The 19,257-nt window shown below is 43.8% G+C and overlaps 1 protein-coding gene across 4 annotated transcripts in view; it reads left to right on the top strand.

The window, feature by feature from the left end:
* Positions 1 to 18,636, top strand: part of arhgef25a (Rho guanine nucleotide exchange factor (GEF) 25a) — a 44,431-nt gene extending 25,795 nt beyond the window's left edge. For 2 of the 4 annotated variants that reach the window (XM_085781974.1, XM_085781976.1), the window contains 15 exons: positions 4,294 to 4,625; positions 5,183 to 5,293; positions 8,900 to 9,024; positions 9,748 to 9,814; positions 10,229 to 10,332; positions 10,609 to 10,678; positions 12,189 to 12,278; positions 12,848 to 12,940; positions 13,384 to 13,434; positions 13,559 to 13,636; positions 13,759 to 13,950; positions 14,214 to 14,394; positions 15,109 to 15,338; positions 15,583 to 15,714; positions 16,610 to 18,636. In XM_085781974.1, coding sequence (XP_085638100.1) covers positions 4,294 to 4,625; positions 5,183 to 5,293; positions 8,900 to 9,024; positions 9,748 to 9,814; positions 10,229 to 10,332; positions 10,609 to 10,678; positions 12,189 to 12,278; positions 12,848 to 12,940; positions 13,384 to 13,434; positions 13,559 to 13,636; positions 13,759 to 13,950; positions 14,214 to 14,394; positions 15,109 to 15,338; positions 15,583 to 15,714; positions 16,610 to 16,729 — 1,976 coding nt within the window. In that variant the 3' untranslated portion in view covers positions 16,730 to 18,636. Of the gene's footprint in view, positions 1 to 4,293; positions 4,626 to 5,182; positions 5,294 to 8,899; positions 9,025 to 9,747; positions 9,815 to 10,228; positions 10,333 to 10,608; positions 10,679 to 12,188; positions 12,279 to 12,847; positions 12,941 to 13,383; positions 13,435 to 13,558; positions 13,637 to 13,758; positions 13,951 to 14,213; positions 14,395 to 15,108; positions 15,339 to 15,582; positions 15,715 to 16,606 lie in introns of all 4 variants that reach the window. The other 2 variants (XM_085781973.1, XM_085781975.1) reach the window with 1 other exon arrangement.
* The last annotated feature ends 621 nt before the right edge of the window (positions 18,637 to 19,257 follow it).

The following is a 19,257-nucleotide window of genomic DNA, read 5'->3' as shown; positions in this document are numbered from 1 at the left end:
GTCCGCTCTGACAGATGGGTGATAGTGGAAGCTTGGATGCAGGTGAAACAGTCAGTAGCTTGTCCATCTGAGCAGTTACCCCCGAAGACAACGTGCAGTATGTGCCATTTGTGTGCGAGCATGCAAATGTATGTCTGCATGTGAGCGTCGGTGGAGTCCAGTGATGCCTAAATATCTATAAGATCCCAGGAGGCTTTAGGATTGACCGAGAGCCCCAGAGTGGAGCAGTTGTGAACAAGTCTGCTCCATTACAGCCAACGCTTTTAGCCTGATCTGTCAGCTCAGCAGCATTCACTTATCAACTGATCAATAAGAGGAAGTTGGGCCAAACTTCTTCAGGGGGGCGGGGGGGGCAACGCTTATAGCACATCCATCCACATCATCCACCCACAAACTCGAGGCTGCTTAGCCTGCGTTATTTCCCCTTTATTTACTCTCCAGTTTTCTGTTCCAAACATGAATCACCAGGACGTTTACCTCTGATTCAATCACTTCCAAATCAAACTTCTGTGACCTTCACGAGAATATTGCACCAGACGACTTCCTTCTCCACATGACTGGGCAAGCTGTATCAAAGATAGTTACTGGATAATTGGATTCAGTCCCAATTAAATTTAAAACTTTGCTGAGCCGACATGGTTCCCTGTAAGCCACAAGAAAAAGATGGACATCAAATGATCGAGATCAGGTGATTACTTGATTTAATGATCTTCAGCAAATGATTCTGCCACTGTTTTGAAAAGTCATTAATTGTTTCCAAGCATAAAATGCAAAATATTTGCTGTTTTCTGATAGTCTAATGTGAAATCTGCTATTCCTCATCATACATTTTATAATAAATTGAATATATTTGAGTGAGACCAAGCAAGATGTTCCATTACCTCACCTTGGGCTTTGGTAAATTGTGATGGACATTCTTCACAGTTTTCTGAAGTTGCCTAATTAAGACAAAGATGGTTATTTTCAGCCCTAATATGATTAAGTCAGACATGGAGTGAAAAGCTTGATTTAGGGCAAGCAAAGTTGCTTCTTATCGATAAATACTGAAAGAACCAAGATGAAACATCACGTTATGTGTAATCTGATCATAGACGTTCCAAAGTTGGCCTTTTAGGGTATTATCAAACACCAGTATGGGGAGAGAACGGCATCAAGAGAAGGTCTGGAACCACTTTTCAGCAGAATACACCGGCTCTAAAGTTACACACTACAGCAACTTTTTCACCGAGCCTTCCAACCCCTGGCGGTCACTCAATCATTCAGACAGTGAGTGGGCGGCTGGTGAAAGCCCAGCATTAACTGATCTCCGCATTTCAGGCCAGCTTGATGCAGTCCTGTTGCCCTGTGCCTCCGACTGTTAATTATCACAAGCACATAAACAATAGTCAGGTTGCATTAGCAAAATCAGCCTGGGTAATCTTTCCTTGGCAGTGCCATTATGGAGATGAATGTCACTGGGTGCTATAAGCACACGCTAACGCAGAGGGAGAGTGGGAAGGTTTTGTTTTTAATTTCTCCCAATTTCCTTGGTGTAGGTGTATAATGGTATCAACTCCTCTCATCTTGCAGTGTGTGGGGAGAGCGGAGGCATATTGCTCTGAGGGAAAGCTCATCATCTCCCTTTGTGTTTTTCGTTTTCCTTGTTGTGACAATGAAAAAGTGTTTTATATTTTATATATATATATATATATATATATATATATATATATTATGTCCCTGTAATGGCTGGTGTAAGCTTTCAGAACAACGGAGAGACTAAACTTTCTGGGGTCAACAGGGAAACCGACCCACATACGTAAACAACCAGTAAAGGAACGGCAAGGTTGCCATGGTGACAGATGCTGATGTAACGCTCCCTCATCATAAAACCGGTAAATTATGTACACTGCACGTTGTAAATCTGTACATTTGACAGAGCCACTGTGTCATTTTGACACAGAGTTTCAAATCATGAAGCTGCACTGCTGTCTCCACTCACTTTTAATAGCTTCCAGGCACACAGAGGGTGTCAGTCTCCCTCCCTCTCTCCCTCTCTCTCTCTCTCTCTCTCCCTCTCTCTCTCTTGATAAGCTATCTCAGCTGATGTCTGGAGATGGTTAGAAACGGTGTTACTGGCTGTGTCTCTGCACTGTGACCCCTAAACCCCTGGCCTGACTGAACCTGAGCAGGGAACACTAGGAAACACAAACCCCTGGGCCTGGCCCTTGTTAGAGGTCAGAGGAGCGGAGGCTGGGAGGTTGGACCCGTATCACATGTGCTCAGCATCATTTTTACATCCCCTCCCTTCTCTCTCGCTGGGAAACCTCATAGATAGGATACGCTTCGCCTCAAGCGTTTTAAACCACCAGCCATAAATACAATGTCTTTCAGATGTTTTTTTTTTTTGTTGTTGTCCTATTGTGTTGCACAGCTCCAACTATCACAAAGAGCAAAGACCTGTACTGAGGCTGCTGTTTCTGTTTCATGTCGTCTCATCGTCTATGGACCCGTATGGTGTTTGTTCAAATTTTGGTCCATTCCCTGCAGGGTTTAGCCGTCTCCCGTCTTTGTACTCCTCTCTCTTCCTTGTCTCTTCCCTCTGTTTGCCCCCCCCTTCCCCCTTTCCCCCTTTCCCCCTTCCCACCACCCCTTTCCTGCCAGGCTCAGATCTCCTTACCCTCCCCAGTCTTTCATGTGGATGGGGGTGGGAGTAGTGGAGGACAGGATGGGGAAATTGGCCACCCTGGGATCACACACGCACACACACACACACACACACACACACACACACACACACACACACACACACACACACACACGTAATGCATATGAGGAGACATGCTGGAGAAAGATTACAGAGGAAATGCTGTCTGTGGTGGAAACACACAAACAGACAACTAAGACAGATTTTTTTTGTTAGCTGCTAGAATCCACAAACGACATGTTTTATCTAAACTTGTGTTCTGGCGATGTGATGTCAGGAACATGAGTGGTTTTGATCTGAGGTTAGCCATTTCTCAAACACTGTGACTGAGGTTTGTTGCAGTGCAGAAGGAGGGGGGGGGGGCATTTTTTTTACACAGTTCCCTTTCATTGATTGGTACAGTGGCTTCTATTGTATTGCTCAGGGAAAGTACTTGAATGACTTGAATCTCTTTAAGTATATAAACACTGAAGGGGATTGTGAATTTATTCTGTTTTTTCCTTTGAAGTCGGGGCACTCACAAAATAGACTATGCTGTGTCAATGAGCCTCCTGCAGTATGGGTCTTACTGCTGAATGCTGTGATAAGATCTTCCTCTGTGGCTCACACAAGGGACACGGAAATTAGGTCAGCGTTAGCTTTTTAAAATCACACAATACAAACTTTCTGGAAAGTGCAAAGGTGAGACATTTTTGCTTTTTTGAACTCACAGAATCGCTGTGAAATAGCTGCGGCAGTGAGTCTTAGCAGGAGAGAGTGTTTCTCCATCTGTAGGAGAGTGGTGATCAAGGGTCAGAGGTCGGGTCTAGGGCACGAAGATGGATGGGAGGCATGGCTGACCTGCATTTGCACAGAACAGATAAAACGCGCCAGACACGCAGCTCAGAGGAAGAGCTATCTCAGGACTGAGGAAGGGTGGTGGGCAGGCAGGATGGGAATGGAAGACAAGACAGAAAAACACAAACAGTCCCAAGCGAGGGCCTTCCTTTCTACACGGGATTAAAGTGGATGTCCGGTCCCAGCACCCCCCTCAGCTCACTTCCCATGTCCTCCTGACATCACTGTGCAGCAGTCACTCTGGTCTGGAGAGTTTTTCACATCAAATGTTGACCATCCTGACCTCTGCTGTCTGCCTTGCATCAGAGAGTGTGTGCTGGTCATGCGATTGGACGAACGACTCAAACATATGAAAAAAACAAAAAACAAAAAAAAACAACCATGGTCTGCTTGACATAAACAGAACAGTGTGTCTTTTATTGTGAAGCTCACAGCTGCACAGCTGTGTTTGAAGAGGACAGCTATTTATATATCCACACTTTGTTTTGATTTCTCTCTTTACTTCTTCTCTCCCATGTGTGTTGACACGTCTTCAGCCCTCCGTCACCTCACTGACCCACACTGCTTCTCTTATTCAACAGCCAGTCAGGAGTTCTATTGTTTTTGACAAAACTGTTGCCTTTGCCTATAGATTAATTGATTCATTGACTGTGGAGGCCTGAACGTGGAGAGTCCAAGTGTACTTTGGCCTTCGACCCATTAAACCCTTATTTGTCAGATGCCTACCTCAGTAAAACCCTCTCCTCATCGCCCTTTCTTCTTTCTTTCTCCAGACTCGTACTCGGCAGCTGGCAGCGAGGGCAGCATCTCTACCTCTGTGGCCTCGCTGCCTCCGCAGGCGTCAGGCAGCTCGGCCCCCAGCTCCCCAGGCTCCAGACGCTCTGTGAGCACCCTGAAGAAGTGGCTCACAAACCCTGTCCGCAAACTCAGTGCTGGGGCCACCGCCAAAGGAGAGCGTCAGGTCCGCAAACTTGAGGGAAAACCAGCTCCTCTTCCATCCCACAGCCACAGCCACAGCCACAGCCACAGCCACAGCCAGGATCTGGGCAGCCCACAGAGGCCCGACGAGACTCTAACCATCCTGCCCGTCACCCACAGAGAACTGGTGAGAAGGTTTTTTTTTTTCTTTGTCTTTGTCACATGAACTCATCCAACACACCCTTTTATCTATTTGCAATGAATCTCCATAAATAAACTCATTACCTGCAGTTATTCCAACACCACACAAACTGGTTTTGACCGGTAAACACGCAAAGCTTCAGTCTTACATAAATGTTAACTCAAGCCAACATCCTGACTGAAGCTTGTTTACATTAGACAGTTCAAGAACATCAACAGACACACAGGTTTGATGTAGGGTTGATCCGCCGAGGGCCAAGTATCATGGCAGGTGGCAGAGACATTATGTAACAGCAGCACTAACTGGCTCAGCCCTGAAGAACTCATGCTGCCATGTTCTTTGACTCATATGCTTCTGCTTTGCTGTTGTGCAGCTGCCTGTGTGTGTGTGTGTCTGTGTACGTGTATGTGAGCCCGGACACAGTGATATGCTGTAGACATTTTGCGTCATGTTGATATTGTGTTATTCTGACACTATGGCACTGTGTGTGTGTGTGTGTGTGTGTGTGTGTGTGTGTGTGTGTGTGTGTGTGTGTGTTCCAGGAGTGGAAAGACGGCCTGGCAAGCCCAGAGGACCTGTCCCCGGCTACACTACAGTCCCCCAGCTACATGACTGACTCACTGATTGGCTGTACGTCACTGCCAAACACCCAGGTCTGTCAGAAAAATGTACTGTAAAAGTAACAGTCTATAACTTTTTGTGTCAGTCAATACTTTATATTCTTACTCACACTCCAGAAGCTGTAGTAGGGGTGGACCCGTCTTTATGCACAGAATCAATAACTGACTACATTGAGATTTAAACTACGAGGAGTCCACTGCAGATTCATTTTAGCTGACAGTTTATAGTAGACGGTCTCTGAGAAGAGTAGCAGTAATATTCTCAATGAGGACCCTGCGTGGTGGGGGCAATGACATCAGGACTCTTTGTCTCCACGGCCCCCCGGCTAGATCTGGAAATGACTAACTCAACTGCTGCTGCTGCCTCAACTATCATGCAAAACAAGCACACAGATCCACACAGGAGGACTCCTGTAACCACACATACACAAGTACACATGACTAGAACCACAAAGAGTGAGAATACTCAACTGCACACACACACACACACACACACACACACACACACACACACACACACAGGTACGGGAGGCTAAATGAAAACAGGCTTCCCTGAGAATAGATCGATGCACCAGAGAAGCAGAGGTCAGAGTCTGACAGCGACCTGCGTGATGCATGACTCACATTCAACCTGTCACCAAAGGACATGCCTGGAGATAAATAGGAAACAACATGAAATGGCAGATGTGAGGAGAGATGACTCCGCTCACTTCGATGAAGTGACAAAGAACGCTATGTGCGCACACACGCTTCCAGCTTCCCATCAGCCAGTTGCTCATGGCAAAGCAGCGTCTCAAGGCAGACGGTTCCTTTTTGCAGTGAGGGGGAGAAACTGGCAGGAACTGGGATTCGCTCGAGCAGCAGTAATATCGTAGGAATCAGCTCTGCCTGAGCCCTGTCAGTATAAAACAATAATGATATCTGAGCATTCGAGCATTGTTGTTTGTCCCGTCCCCCCCCCCCGTTAGTGAATCGACACCAGAGCACTTAAATCCTAATTTCAGTCTCAACAACACATCAAAAGCCATTAATACGATTACATCACGGGGGATGAGGTCAGCGCTTTGGTGTTTTTACTGCCAGTCTTTTGCAGGGAGAGAGAAATAGAGAGAGGGAGGGAGAGAGAGAGGTAGAGGTAGAGAGATTAAATTATGTAGGTCAGTCATCTCCACACTGCGGTTTATGTCTCTACCCAGTTTCATTGGCGACATGTCCAGTTTAATATACATTGTTGGTTTTTCCATCTTCTCCGCTAACTGTTGTGTCTAATCTTACAACCACAGTGGAGTATAGTTTTTGATTAAATGTTTATTATTGCTTTGTCAGTGGAAAGTTTTTGTGATTGCATGATGGCAGTCAAACATGCTGTGGTGTGAAAATCTACATGTCATAGCACTTATAATGACTAGTTTATACAGTCTATCATCTTGACCACCTGATCATCAAATAACAAAGAAACAGTTTTCTCAGTGAAATGAGAGAGTGTTGTTATTGTGAGATGTTCTCAAAGTCGACCGTTGCTTTGCAACACTGGCAACAGTGATATTAGGTTGCAGGTTTCGGCACTTTTTTTTCCACAGCCCAACCCCGTTCTGTTGATCTGCGCCTCCATGTCTAAGGTCGAGCCATCAGCAGGTCCACTCCATCTGCATTAAAAAATAATCTGCTGCGCCATTAGAAATGTTAAGACACGTCTGCTTCAAGCATCAGCAAATATTCCTGAGGTAACTGACAATTTGTGTAAACATCACATTTGAAGTCACAGTCATTATCTTCATTAGTGTAGTTAGTAAGTGGTTTGTTCCTGAAAGTGGCGATTGGATAAAAAAATAAATATGAAGTAATTTACCGGTATGTAAAATAAAAAATTTCCAAAATAAAAAAGATCCTGCTATTGCACAGCATTATAATAACAACAACAACAACAATAACACACTTTTAATAGTTGATGGGATTACTCAGATAGATTCTTAAAAAGGTTCAACCAAAAAGCATTACCTCAGCTTTTACTAGTGTTTTTTTTTTTTTTTTTTACGTGAGCTTCTGGTTAGAAAAACAAAACTTGCAACAGAGGGAGAGGAGGGGAATTTTTCCTGTGGGCCTTTGCCACTGCACATCTGGAAGTGATCAGGGAGCCAGGGAGACCTGTCAGCCAGGCTGGAGCACTCCTAGCGGGGCAAGACGAGCAGGGGGGGGGAGTGAGGGTCTTTACGGAGCCTCTCTGTCTCTCCCTTCGCCCTGGTCTCTCCACTTTACTTTGTCTCTTTCATTATTTTCTCTCTCTCTGTCTCTGTCTCTGATACATCATTTTGACTGAATAGAAAGCTCGGAGCTTTGTAGACGCCAACAAGTTTATCAGGGAGATGGCAGGTGAACAAGTGGAGCTGAGCCAGAGGAGAAAGAAAGGAGAAAGTTCTGTCTCCTTTTCCATTTGCTTTCATGTCTATCTATTCATCTATTTATTTCTCTATTGAGCAGCCGCATGCCAGGCTACTCTGAGGGATTAGGTGCATGTCTGTGGTGTGTGTGCAGGTTTGTGTATGTTTTTAAGGTGGGGAGGTTCTGTTTGACTTGGACAAGTGCGACACAGGGATTTAGGTGTAGACAGACGGCTGCTCCTATGAGTTTACACGGTCGGAAGAGTGTAAAGGCTCCAAACGAACGGCTTGAAGAATATGAGTAAAAATAGATGGAAGAACATTTGAAAGTAGATACAACTGCACATAGAAATGGTCGTGTGCCATCTAGCCGACAGCCATATAAAGATAAGTGTGCTCACTGCGACGGAGAAATAGGTTAGATAAACATGAGGGTGGTGTGCAGCTGTGAAGCATGCATCCATTGAGTTAGCGATGATTTTGGTCTTTGCAGGCTTTGTTGCCGTGTGCACAATGACTCTATTTGCGCCAGGATCTCCACAGGAAATGATATCAATTCCAGGAAAAAGCATGAAAAGAAGGTCATGTATATAACACATGAACACAATCGATTAGGTCAGTGTAACCTTGACTGTGTGCATTCCTATTTGAGGCCAATAATGTGGTATTTTACTAGGAAATTACGCTGCTGCTTTTGTAGTGTTGCAGAAATTAAATATATATAAAAATAATGATAAAATAAAATAAATCATATATCAATTCAAACTCATAAATCACAAATCGAATGCCTTGGCCAGAGGACATGCAGTACTTCTATTCTTCTTCCTCTGAAGCCTTAACTCCACCGAGAACCTTCACAGCTCTATTTTTCTATTTTCTTGCAGCTGCTCAGCCTGTTGCTCCTTTCAACTCTGTGTCTTTATCTTTGAATCTCTTTCTCTCCATCTATCTGTGGCCGAGGTGCACGGCGCGGATCATTAATGGAGACAAAATCCGAATCTGATCTTCTTATCATTCAATCTCTGTTCCTTGTGTCTCTCTGCTCTCCCTGGTCACCTTGGCAACCTGCATCATTATCATCTCTCTCCTGCGCTTTAGCTCCCCTTTCTTACTTTATTCCTGGCATCATCCATATTACTGGCACTGGACCTTGTATAAACAGTTTGACTCTCTGTCTGTCTGTCTGTCTGTCTGTCTGTCTGTCTGTCTGTCTGTCTGTCTGTCTGTCTGTCTGTCTGTCTGTCTGTCTCTGCTTCCTCAGGACACTCAGTCCACCAGTGCTTTGCCAGATGACAGCGTCTCTGTGTTGATGGACGACACCTCCAGCCAGTGGTCGGCTGCAGCTGACACTGAGGAGGAGAGGAAAAGTGCCTTGGAGAAAAGCATGTATGTGTTCACTCAACATGAACACGGCTCACATCACTTATCTCAAATGATCATGCTCATGACAGCAATGCTGTGGCACATTCTGAAGATAAATGTTTGAGTTTAGCCACAGGATTTAGCTGCTGTAGAGGAATCTATCAGTGATCAATTGAACTTACAGTAAATGTTAAATTATTAATTATGTTTTGCACATATGTATTGAATTGTGCCTGTCTTTAATTTACAACCGACAGACAGATCTGATCTTATCTCAGGGTGAACTCATAATTTAAGCTCTCTCCAGAACTTTTAGCAGCATCTCAGGGTTGTTATCAGCTGTTATCACATGACTTAAGTTCCATATGTCACATTTCTGGGAACCATTGTCATGACAAATGAGTAAACTCCCATTTGCTGATGAAGACTGTGAGATGCAATTAAAGGCTCCCGAAATAGCTAATCAACCATTATGTCTGAGGTCGGGACTGAATTCGACTGCTGACACTTAATATGTTAGCTTGTTCCATTTTTCTGCCATATGCTGAGGCACTGGAAGTGTTCCAGTTGCACCCTGGTACATTTTCCCTACCAGACACTATTTTCCACGATATACAAAATCACATTTCCTCTCTGGAAAATTATTCATAAACTGGGACTTGTAAAATAAATTGCTCTGGAGATTTTGCAAAATAAATTTGATGGCATAACTCTAACACTAATTCTCCCTCATTTGTATTTTTACAGGTATGTACTGAAGGAGCTTATTGAGACAGAGAAGCACTATGTGGGAGACCTGGGGCTCATAGTGGAGGTAAACCTCCCAGTCTGGCAGCTAAGAACACACAATCAGCAGTGACAGAGACGAAGGAGCTTAGTCATCCACCCAGTCTGTCAAGTAGAGCTCTCTAAACCCTTATCATCTGAACGTCTCCACTTTTCCTCACACTTTTTGTCTGCCTCCATCCCACCTTCTCCAGTCCTAAGAAGATTTAGTAAATTATTAGCTTGAGGAGTATTATGTTGCATGGTGATCTATCTCCTGGTGCCTTAAATAGCTGGAGATATTCTGCTTCACAGAAGATTTCTCCTCTGAAAGTTGACATAAGCTCAGTAATGGCTGGTGTGTGATTGCTGCAGCTATATATACTGGTGTTATTCGGAGACATGTGTGTTCTTTTGTTTAGTGTGAACAGGCGTCAGCATCTGCTTTGTCATTCCCTTGCAGGGCTACATGGCCACAATGAGCTCCAAAGGTATACCGGAGGACATGAAGGGAAAAGACAAGATTGTTTTTGGGAACATTCACCAAATATTTGACTGGCATAAAGAGTGAGTATCTGATTTTTTTTAATGTGTATATTATGTAATATAATGATGATGACATAATGCATATATTTTCACTTTTGGGTTTCCAAAAGTGTGTGATTTTCTCCAGTTGCAAACAATCAGTGACTTGCAGAGTATTGTGTTTGTAGAGGACAAAGGAACAATAGGTCAGGAGACAAATCTGACCTTCCGTTTTGGGGAAGATTGTGCTTGTATACGTGTGTGTTTATGTGCATGTGTGTGTGTGTGTGTGTGTGTGTGTATGTGTTTTCTCTGCAGCTACTTCCTGGGAGAGCTGGAGAAGTGCTTGGAAGAGCCAGAGAGACTGGCTCAGCTCTTCATTAAACATGTAAGTATGACTACTACAGAACCACACACACACACACACACACAGTCACGATAACATGCCATTGGAAGTGTCTGGGTCTGCTTCCTTGTGCTGTTTGGAGTGAGGGTAAATAGAGCTAAGAAAACACACTGAGCCCCTGTTTATCCTATACCGTACGTCTCTCCTTCTCCCTCAGCTGCCAGCGTCTCTCCCTCCACTTCCCTGTTACTGATACATCTCAGCCCAGCCTGTGTTTTTACAACAGCGCACATGGCAAACACACACGGTCACATAAATGACACACTGGCCAATTTCCAGTCTGGGCTGGACTGGTCAGGAAACACCAGGGAAAAAACAGCCCGAAAAATACAACATGAATAGGACGAGGAATAACAAACCCTCGGCTCAGGCTCTTTGATTTTAAGGCTTTTTTCCCACTCAAAACGGAGACATGCTTCTTTTCTACACATCTTGGCTCAAAGATGAAGCACAGCAATGCATGCAAGAAAGATTCACCGTTGAGTTTATTGTTCTGAGAACAGCATAGAGTCCGAGTCAGTGAAGGGTCACAGGGCATATGGAAGCAAAATTAGATTCATGTATATTGGTTAAGTGGTGGCACATGCAGACTGGTCTGATGTGATGTGTAATTTGACCGACCTGATGATGATGAAGTTAAACGTCTGTGTCTCTCTTTTGCTATATTCACGCTCTCTCTCTTAAAACAATTCAATAAGGCTCAGCCCACTGGATAATCAACTTAAAAAGCCTGTGGGGGAATAAAGAAACGTGTAACTAAATCTAAGCATGGTGTCAAACTGTGAAGACAAGCAGACTGGGAACACGGCCCTAATGAAAAGCAGAGAGCCCAATCGGCTGCTCGTCACAAATATGCAACATGTGTGCTCGCTCGCACACATGCAACACGCAGCAAACACATGTAAACATGCTCTTCTGCACCAGGCTGGTAGACAGATGCACGCGCGGTGCGGTGCACACCCTTGTGTTTCAAATGCAGCTGTCATCTGCAGTGTTACATGATGTCCATATTCAGGTGGAGCAGCTCATCGGTGTCTAGGTTACAGAGCAGTGCAGCTTGTTGCTAGGTACAGCTATATCCGCAGTCTCGAATAGGCTCTGGTTACACTGAGGGTAACCTGGCTAAATTATACATAACCTGATGCTCAACTACATGTAGCTCCATTAGGGAGCTCAGGACAGCCACATCTGCACTCCCATGCCAATTAGTCACAGAAGAGTAGGCACTAAGCAGACAGAGACGGCTTCAAAGACCTCTCACTTCGAGACAAATCATTATTGCTCTGTTCTCTTTCATCCCAAAAAGCAGCTGTAGACGCTGCACGGTTATTGTTGTAGCGTTTTCATTTATTTGTAATGCAACTAAGGACACATTTTTCACACAGTTAAGCTCACCCTGAGGTTGTAACGTCTTTCTCTCTTTGTGGCTAATTTGTGTCAAAGGTTGGACCGAATGATTTTGTAATGAAATGTTTGTTGGCTTTTAATGCAGGAGCGGCGTCTGCACATGTATGTTGTGTACTGTCAGAACAAGCCCAAGTCTGAACACATTGTCTCGGAGTACATCGAGACGTATTTTGAGGTGAGCTCTTCTTCATGTAGTGATGTAGCCGTTACCTGTTTTTGATCATTGTAATTGTGCAAAATGTAGTCTATGTTTTAGTCTAGTTCAAAGATGATACCCTCAAAATTCAAATTTTATCCGAAAAATATTAAATTTCTAGAAATGGTAATCGGCTAATTCTCACAAATGAGAACATGTAGTCAGCAGATGTGTGCGATTTTTCGTAATCAATAGATGCAAACATTGATTTTGTTACATTTTCTGTTGATTGACATATTGATTTAAGGCAAACGTTTTCATTTGATCCCATGCTGCTCAGGTATATAGTTAATAAGACATTTACTATGCATGAATGTTAGTTCCTATACTATATATAATACATGGCGATGCAGGTGTCTCTTGAGCTTCCATTTATTATTCAGATTGTAATCGGTTCCTCTCAATTGACAGTAAACAGGACGAATAGACGGGCAGCATTATGTGATATATTGTCTGAGAGGAATTATACTGGCCATTAGCTGCCATGTTTTGTGCTGTGACTGTCATGTTGACTGGTGTCGTGTTGTTGTGTCTGTCTCCGGTGTCAGGAGTTGCGGCAGCAGCTGGGCCACAGGCTGCAGCTGAATGACCTGCTCATCAAACCTGTCCAGAGGATCATGAAGTACCAGCTGCTGCTCAAGGTGAAAAGCAGGACACTGCTGTGCTGATGATCACACACCAACGCCTCACACACGCACTAGCGTTCACCGAGCAGCTGTCTGACACACAGCAGGGCCAGTCGCAAGGTTGTAAATATACAAACATGCACACAAACACACATGCACCCCTCTGCGCAGGGTGTATTGTCTATTCTGGCTACTTTCTCATTAGAGAGGAAGAGGCAAATTACATAATAAGACTCTTTCTCTGAGCATGGATTTAAACAAGCATTTATAAAAGTCTTTAAAGATGATCATAAAATGACATCTCTAGTATAAAACGTTGCCTAAATACAAAAGTTTGCCCTTTGGCATTGAAATGAAAGGTGAGATCAACAGCCATAAATACTCCTCCAGATGTCCTCACCTTACTCTGAGCAGTAAACCTGGAATGCTCTGTGACCATGCTGTGTTTATTTGAGCAGGACTTCCTGAAGTATTACACCAAAGCTGGGATGGACACGGAGGAGCTGGAGGTGGGTGTCCTGGTTTAAAGTGATGTTTTGTATGCACTCTGATTGTTTTGTATGTGCTCTTATTCTTACTCTTATGCTTTGTATTGCTATCCTTCACAACAAGCTCACTTTTGTGTTTTAACAGAAAGCAGTAGAAGTGATGTGCTTTGTGCCAAAACGTTGCAATGACATGATGAATGTGGGCCGACTACAAGGCTTCGAGGTACGTCTAGACCATCCTTCAAATCTCTTCCAAACATTTCTCATGCCAACTGCTCGGCCCATGAAAAACACACGGCAACCACTTCCTCACTTTAGTTATGTTTATATTTGCTATGGTACCAGGGGAAGATCACAGCCCAGGGCAAACTGCTCCAGCAAGACACCTTCACTGTTGCCGAACAGGACAGTGGCTTCCTGTCAAGAGCCAAGGAACGACGGGTCTTCCTGTTTGAGCAGCTGGTGATCTTCAGCGAGCCAATCGATAAGAAGAAGGGTTTCTCGCTCCCTGGATACATCTTCAAAAACAGCATAAAGGTGAGAACCCGCTGAGCCTCAGTAAACTCACATCAGCCACATGGGACGTTTTAGCATCATAAGGTGCTAAAAATGAGAAAATGCTTTTTACTCCCTAGGTTATGAGTTACACAACAGATTCACACCTCACTAATTCTTGCTCAAATCAGCACACGTTACATAAGAGCACAGCGGGGACTTTTTAGAGGCTTGGATGTGTTAGTGAAGTATTTAACAAGCAACCCAGCAGGATGGACTCACTCCTCTGATGTGATATGTTCCAGGTGAGCTGCCTAGGGGTGGAGCCCAATGTGGACGGAGACGATGCTCGCATTGTGCTGACGTCACGCAACCCTGATGGGAGCGTAGTGCGCTTCCAGCTGCAGGCCTCTTCACCTGAGATCTGCAGGGCCTGGTTCAATGATGTGGTTCAGATCCTGGAATCCCAGCGTAATTTCCTCAATGGTGAGTCTCAGCTGAACTCAGAAGAAGATTGCAGCCTTAAACTCCCCGCAACCCATAAGTCATTTTTCAGCTCGGCATTTTTTGTATTGACTTCATTGTCAACTCAAAATACAGCTGAAGTGCTTTGTTGGATGGAAGCCCACCCCTGCCAAACAAGAAGAGAAAAAAAAGACAAAAAGCTATGAATCAAAATTCAAATCAAAAATCAAAAATTTACACAACATGTTCAAACTGATGAAACTAATAAACAAACTGTGACTGAGGGTCCACTTTCTGTCTATTTTTGACCTAGTATTGGAATTTTGAAAAATCTACATTTTGAAAATGTATGTCACATGTTTACTATGCATCATTATTTTTAACATTGGGAAATATTTTCTTTCCTTGTCAAATTGAGCCTCTATGTCACTGAATTATTTAGAACACACTATAAAGTCGCTTTCAGGAGATATGACATGTTATATTATTCATATATTAATTCCTCCTGTGTGTGCTCATGAGTGATGAGTCATTCTGTATAAGAAAATGAATCACAACATAGTAAAACACACAATAGCAACAATATGAATATGGCTTCATTGCAAACGTTACATTATAGTGTGTTTCTTGAATTGTTTACCACTATATGAATATTATATAAAGTGCTACTGATAAAAGAACATTTTTGATCAGTCGAGAAGCTTTAGAAGAACTTTTGTTTTCTGTGTCTTTCAGCCTTACAGTCACCTATTGAGTACCAGCGGCGAGAGAGCAAGTCTAATAGCCTGGGCCGCAGCATGAGGCCCCCTCTGTCCGCTGCCAGTGCTCTGCGGCCCCACTCCTCCGCCTCTATTGACCGTCATAAGCTGCCCTCCCTTCACTCTCACAACACCTCCTTGCCCACGCTCTACCTGCCCAGCCAAGGCCAGGGCCAAGGATCCAGCGAGACATACTCACTGCGGGACGTAGGTTTCTTGAGCTGTCTCTTTCTCTGTCCTGCACAGAGTGACCCTGTACTGCAATTACTTCCTACTCAAACACAGCATTTCTCTTTATGAGACATCTGGCACACTGCCAGGCCTGCTCATCTTAAGCTTATTTTTGGCACCAGTGTCTTGCTTGCTTTTTAAAATAATAAAAACAACAAATACGGTATTGTGTGCATGCACTACAGTATTGAGTGTCTTACCTGTTGTTTTGCATCTGCAGCCCACCGTGGTCCAGCTGTGCCCTGCTGACTCCCACACTGTTTCCCCGTCACATGTCCAACTGGGCTTCACTGATCAGCCAAACTGTCAAGCTGTGTCAAACGGGATGTACACACCCACACAGAATGCACAGGTATTGTATGTACATGCATTTAGAAAAATCTCTAAAGCCGTCACAGTTAAAATGTAATTCTTTTGCACACAGTTGAATGTTGTGTTTCTGGGCTGTCTTGCAGTCATTATTTAACTGCAGCACTGGGGAAATTAATGACAAAACAAACCACAGGAAGCTAACCACTGGGGAAATAATGGGCTATTGTACAACTCCTAGTAATTCCAATGTGCTCGTTAATGTTAATTAAAAGATGAAAGACTTAAGCTAATGGTAACAATTTATTTAGACACTCATAAAGTATGGGGATTTGTTGAATTATGAGAAGAGTTATTCCTCCCCCTATTGGATGAAAAGGGAATTGATAAAAATTTCTGAGATAAACAAACTACAATTTTTGTTGCACTTTTACATCAAAGCAGCAAATTGTTTTTCCTTGAGATATCAAAATTATTATCTTTTAATCATCTGTGCAGCCGACAATAGGAGCATCCTGTTGTTGGGCTTTACATTGCCATTAGCGATGTGTCCGTCTGTGATCACAGGGCTTTTACCCTCAGTGGGACGGTGTTGACAGACCAGCGGTTGTTGTTCTCCACATCTCTCTGTTTACTCAGGCTGGATAAGCTTGGCACATAACAAACAGGAAGCAGACTGAGCCAGATGAGGAAGTCAGTGAGAGATGCTATCAAAGGCAGATAATCATTTCCCATACTTGTGCTGGGTTGAATAGATGGAACTTGAGCAAGATTAGATTAAGGCAGCAAAAAAATGCTGATTAAGATTATTTTCTTTTTTTTAATTACGCTTTTCTTTTCAATGTTTGGCAGAGAGATTTTCACTTTGATTTGACTGCATTTCATGGATATACATTTTACTGTAAGTGTGCAATGGATGTTCCCTCTCTTCCCAGCAGAGAGCAGGAGAGAGCTGCCGAAGGGCTCAGGCTCTTGATGGGAGCCAGGGTTCACTGTGTGGTCCCTCTGCTGGACGACGCCCCAGCAACCTGGCTCAGCTAAATGAGGATGACCTATGAACTCACACTATTTGTCTTCTGGGTAAGGAGGACAGCAGCTAATGTTACAGCTATGGAGACAAGAGGGCTTGTCTGCTGTCAGTTTATGCCAGGCTGGACCCTTACCTGTTTCAACAATGATTTCTGAGGAATAACGAAGGAACCCAAAGGACCAGATGAAGGAATTATGAGCTGCAACCATAAAATGACTTTGCTCCTGTTTTCAGAGAGCCATTTAAAGGGAGGCGACTAGCCTTGGCCACCTTCAGTATACATGAACAGCACCCAGTGGGATGTTACTGGGCTCAGAGTGAAAAAGAAAACACTCAGTGTTATGACAATTTCTGCTTTTTACCTTTTTGAGAGTTTGTATACCACACTCTTCTCTCTTTCAAAGGGCAAGGGGAATTTATTTGTTGAAGATTTATCCATTCCTAATTGGGGCGGTCACTGGAGTTACACGTGTGCCTGAATGTATGTTTATGCGATGTGTGGGTGCGTTTGTGTGCTTGAGAGTCTGCGAGGAGTGCCAGTGGCTCTTCTCTTACTCTCTGGTAAATTGTCTTGATCATTTTTTTTTTCTCTGATGCCCCTTTGTGAAGACAAGTACAGCTACGTAAATATACTTTGTCATTCCCCTGCTGACAACTGAGTTTGCTGTTTATGTTGACAAGAACGGGAAAAGGCAGAACACTTGATGTGTACATGCCACAAGGACTGTGCTCACTCGAATTTCATCTGAAAGTGAAGAACTTTCTTGCCACAGTGTTGAGAGCCTCTGTGCTCTCTTATTCTGTTTGACTGGCCCTCGTTTGATCTGGACAAAAAAGGCATGAGGGAGCCCCCTGGAGGTTCTCTGTGGGTATGACGTCACTACAGAATACTTTTTGCTCTTTGGGCAACTCCTGAGGAGCTGCTACATAGGTGCATTCAAAGGGACTGCTGTGCTGACCCAAAGTGTTGCAAGCGACATCTCCTCGGTGACTGACTGGCACAATGCTACTTTACACAGATCTTTCTTTCCAGGCCGGAGTAGATTTGGGGACACATCCTTAAAAATGCATTGGTTTAATCTATAATTGATTGTTTTATTAGTCCACTGTTGTCATGTCAAGGTTGTGCACCATTTCTATAATCTCTGTTAGCTTGTTCCCTCTTGGGTTAAATACTGTGCAGTGCATATCAGAAAGGCAATATTTCCACTTGTAAGACGCAGAATGACCGAGGTATGCCAACAAACGCTGTTACTCTTGCAGGTGGTTGAGATGTCAAGGTAATACATGGCCGGATAAAGTGATGCTGAGAAGTCTGCATGTACCCTCTCCCTCAGACAACAGTGCCAAAAACAACTGCAGCTCACCGCTCAAACGTTTCATGCTCTTACTCCATAGCTCAGTTTGCTACTACTCTTACACAACAATTACAGATACCTGTGTCACTATCTGGATTGTAATGCCTAAGAGTGGAGTAGATGCAGGGGGCTGCTTTGCCAATATCAGGTCAGTTCTATTTGTGGCCAGTAGAGGTCACCACAAGGCTTTGACTTTCAGTTTACAGTAGTTGGATCATACAGTAGCACCAAAGATCAATAGGCCTCATCTTTCTGTGCTAACATTGAAGCTGCTGAATAATCTGACCAAAAAAACAAACAAAAAAAAAAACAGCCACTCAAAGTAAACCAGAAGGTGAGACACCAGGTGAGCTGGACCACCTCACAAAATCTGCATCTTGACTCTGCAGTTGATGTGAACTGTTGAGTTTTTCATGGGGAAATACTGATCAGGCAGTTTTGCATGTCACACAAAGGAATACCACTACAGAGAACCAAAAGCAAGGATGTAAAACCAAGAGAGGGTTGGTTAATGCCATGTTTGACTGAGTAGAACCTGTTGTATCATATCAAATAAAAAGTGTCTTTTTGAAGCTGATCGCTGTTTCTGTCCGTCTCTACACAACCTCTTTTTATTGGCTTAAAATCTAGTCTTTTTCCTGTTTCCGTTTTTCCTTTTTATACTGTAGATTTTGCTCATTTGATCAATAGACTCGCCCTGATCTATTCCCACAGTGTGTTCATTTAAATTTAACTCATAATGAAATTCAAGTATTAGTTTTGCTGCTGAGATCCTCAGACTCCATTGTGGGACCTCGGACAGAGACAAAGGCAAAGTATTCTGCTTTTCTTCGACATCCCCCTTGGACAAAGTTCAAACAGGATTAAAAACAAAGAGAAGAAACCCCTGGATGAGCAGACATCTGGTTGGCTGGCCTCTGAATAAAGCCCCATTCTGGGCTGTAAAGCAGGGATGATCGTAACACGGCTGTGATATATGGAGGCTGTGGAGGAAGGGGGGCTAAGGGGGTATTAACTTTCACAAGGGTGCAAAATCAAAGGGAGTTCCTGTCACCACTGAGGGGGTCTCAGCAACAGGGGTCCCATTCACAGGGAATTCCTCTCCAGTGCCCTCTGTTGCATCTGTTGACTCAATCTTCTCCATTGAGAGAAAGAAAACACTCATTAAAAGCCACATGACTGTGAACTTGATTGGAGC

The sequence above is a fragment of the Trachurus japonicus genome, chromosome 7, assembly GCF_045865225.1.
Source record: "Trachurus japonicus isolate A0001 chromosome 7, Traja_1.0".
Taxonomy (NCBI): domain Eukaryota; kingdom Metazoa; phylum Chordata; class Actinopteri; order Carangiformes; family Carangidae; genus Trachurus; species Trachurus japonicus.
This window is presented reverse-complemented; position numbering and strand designations above follow the sequence as displayed.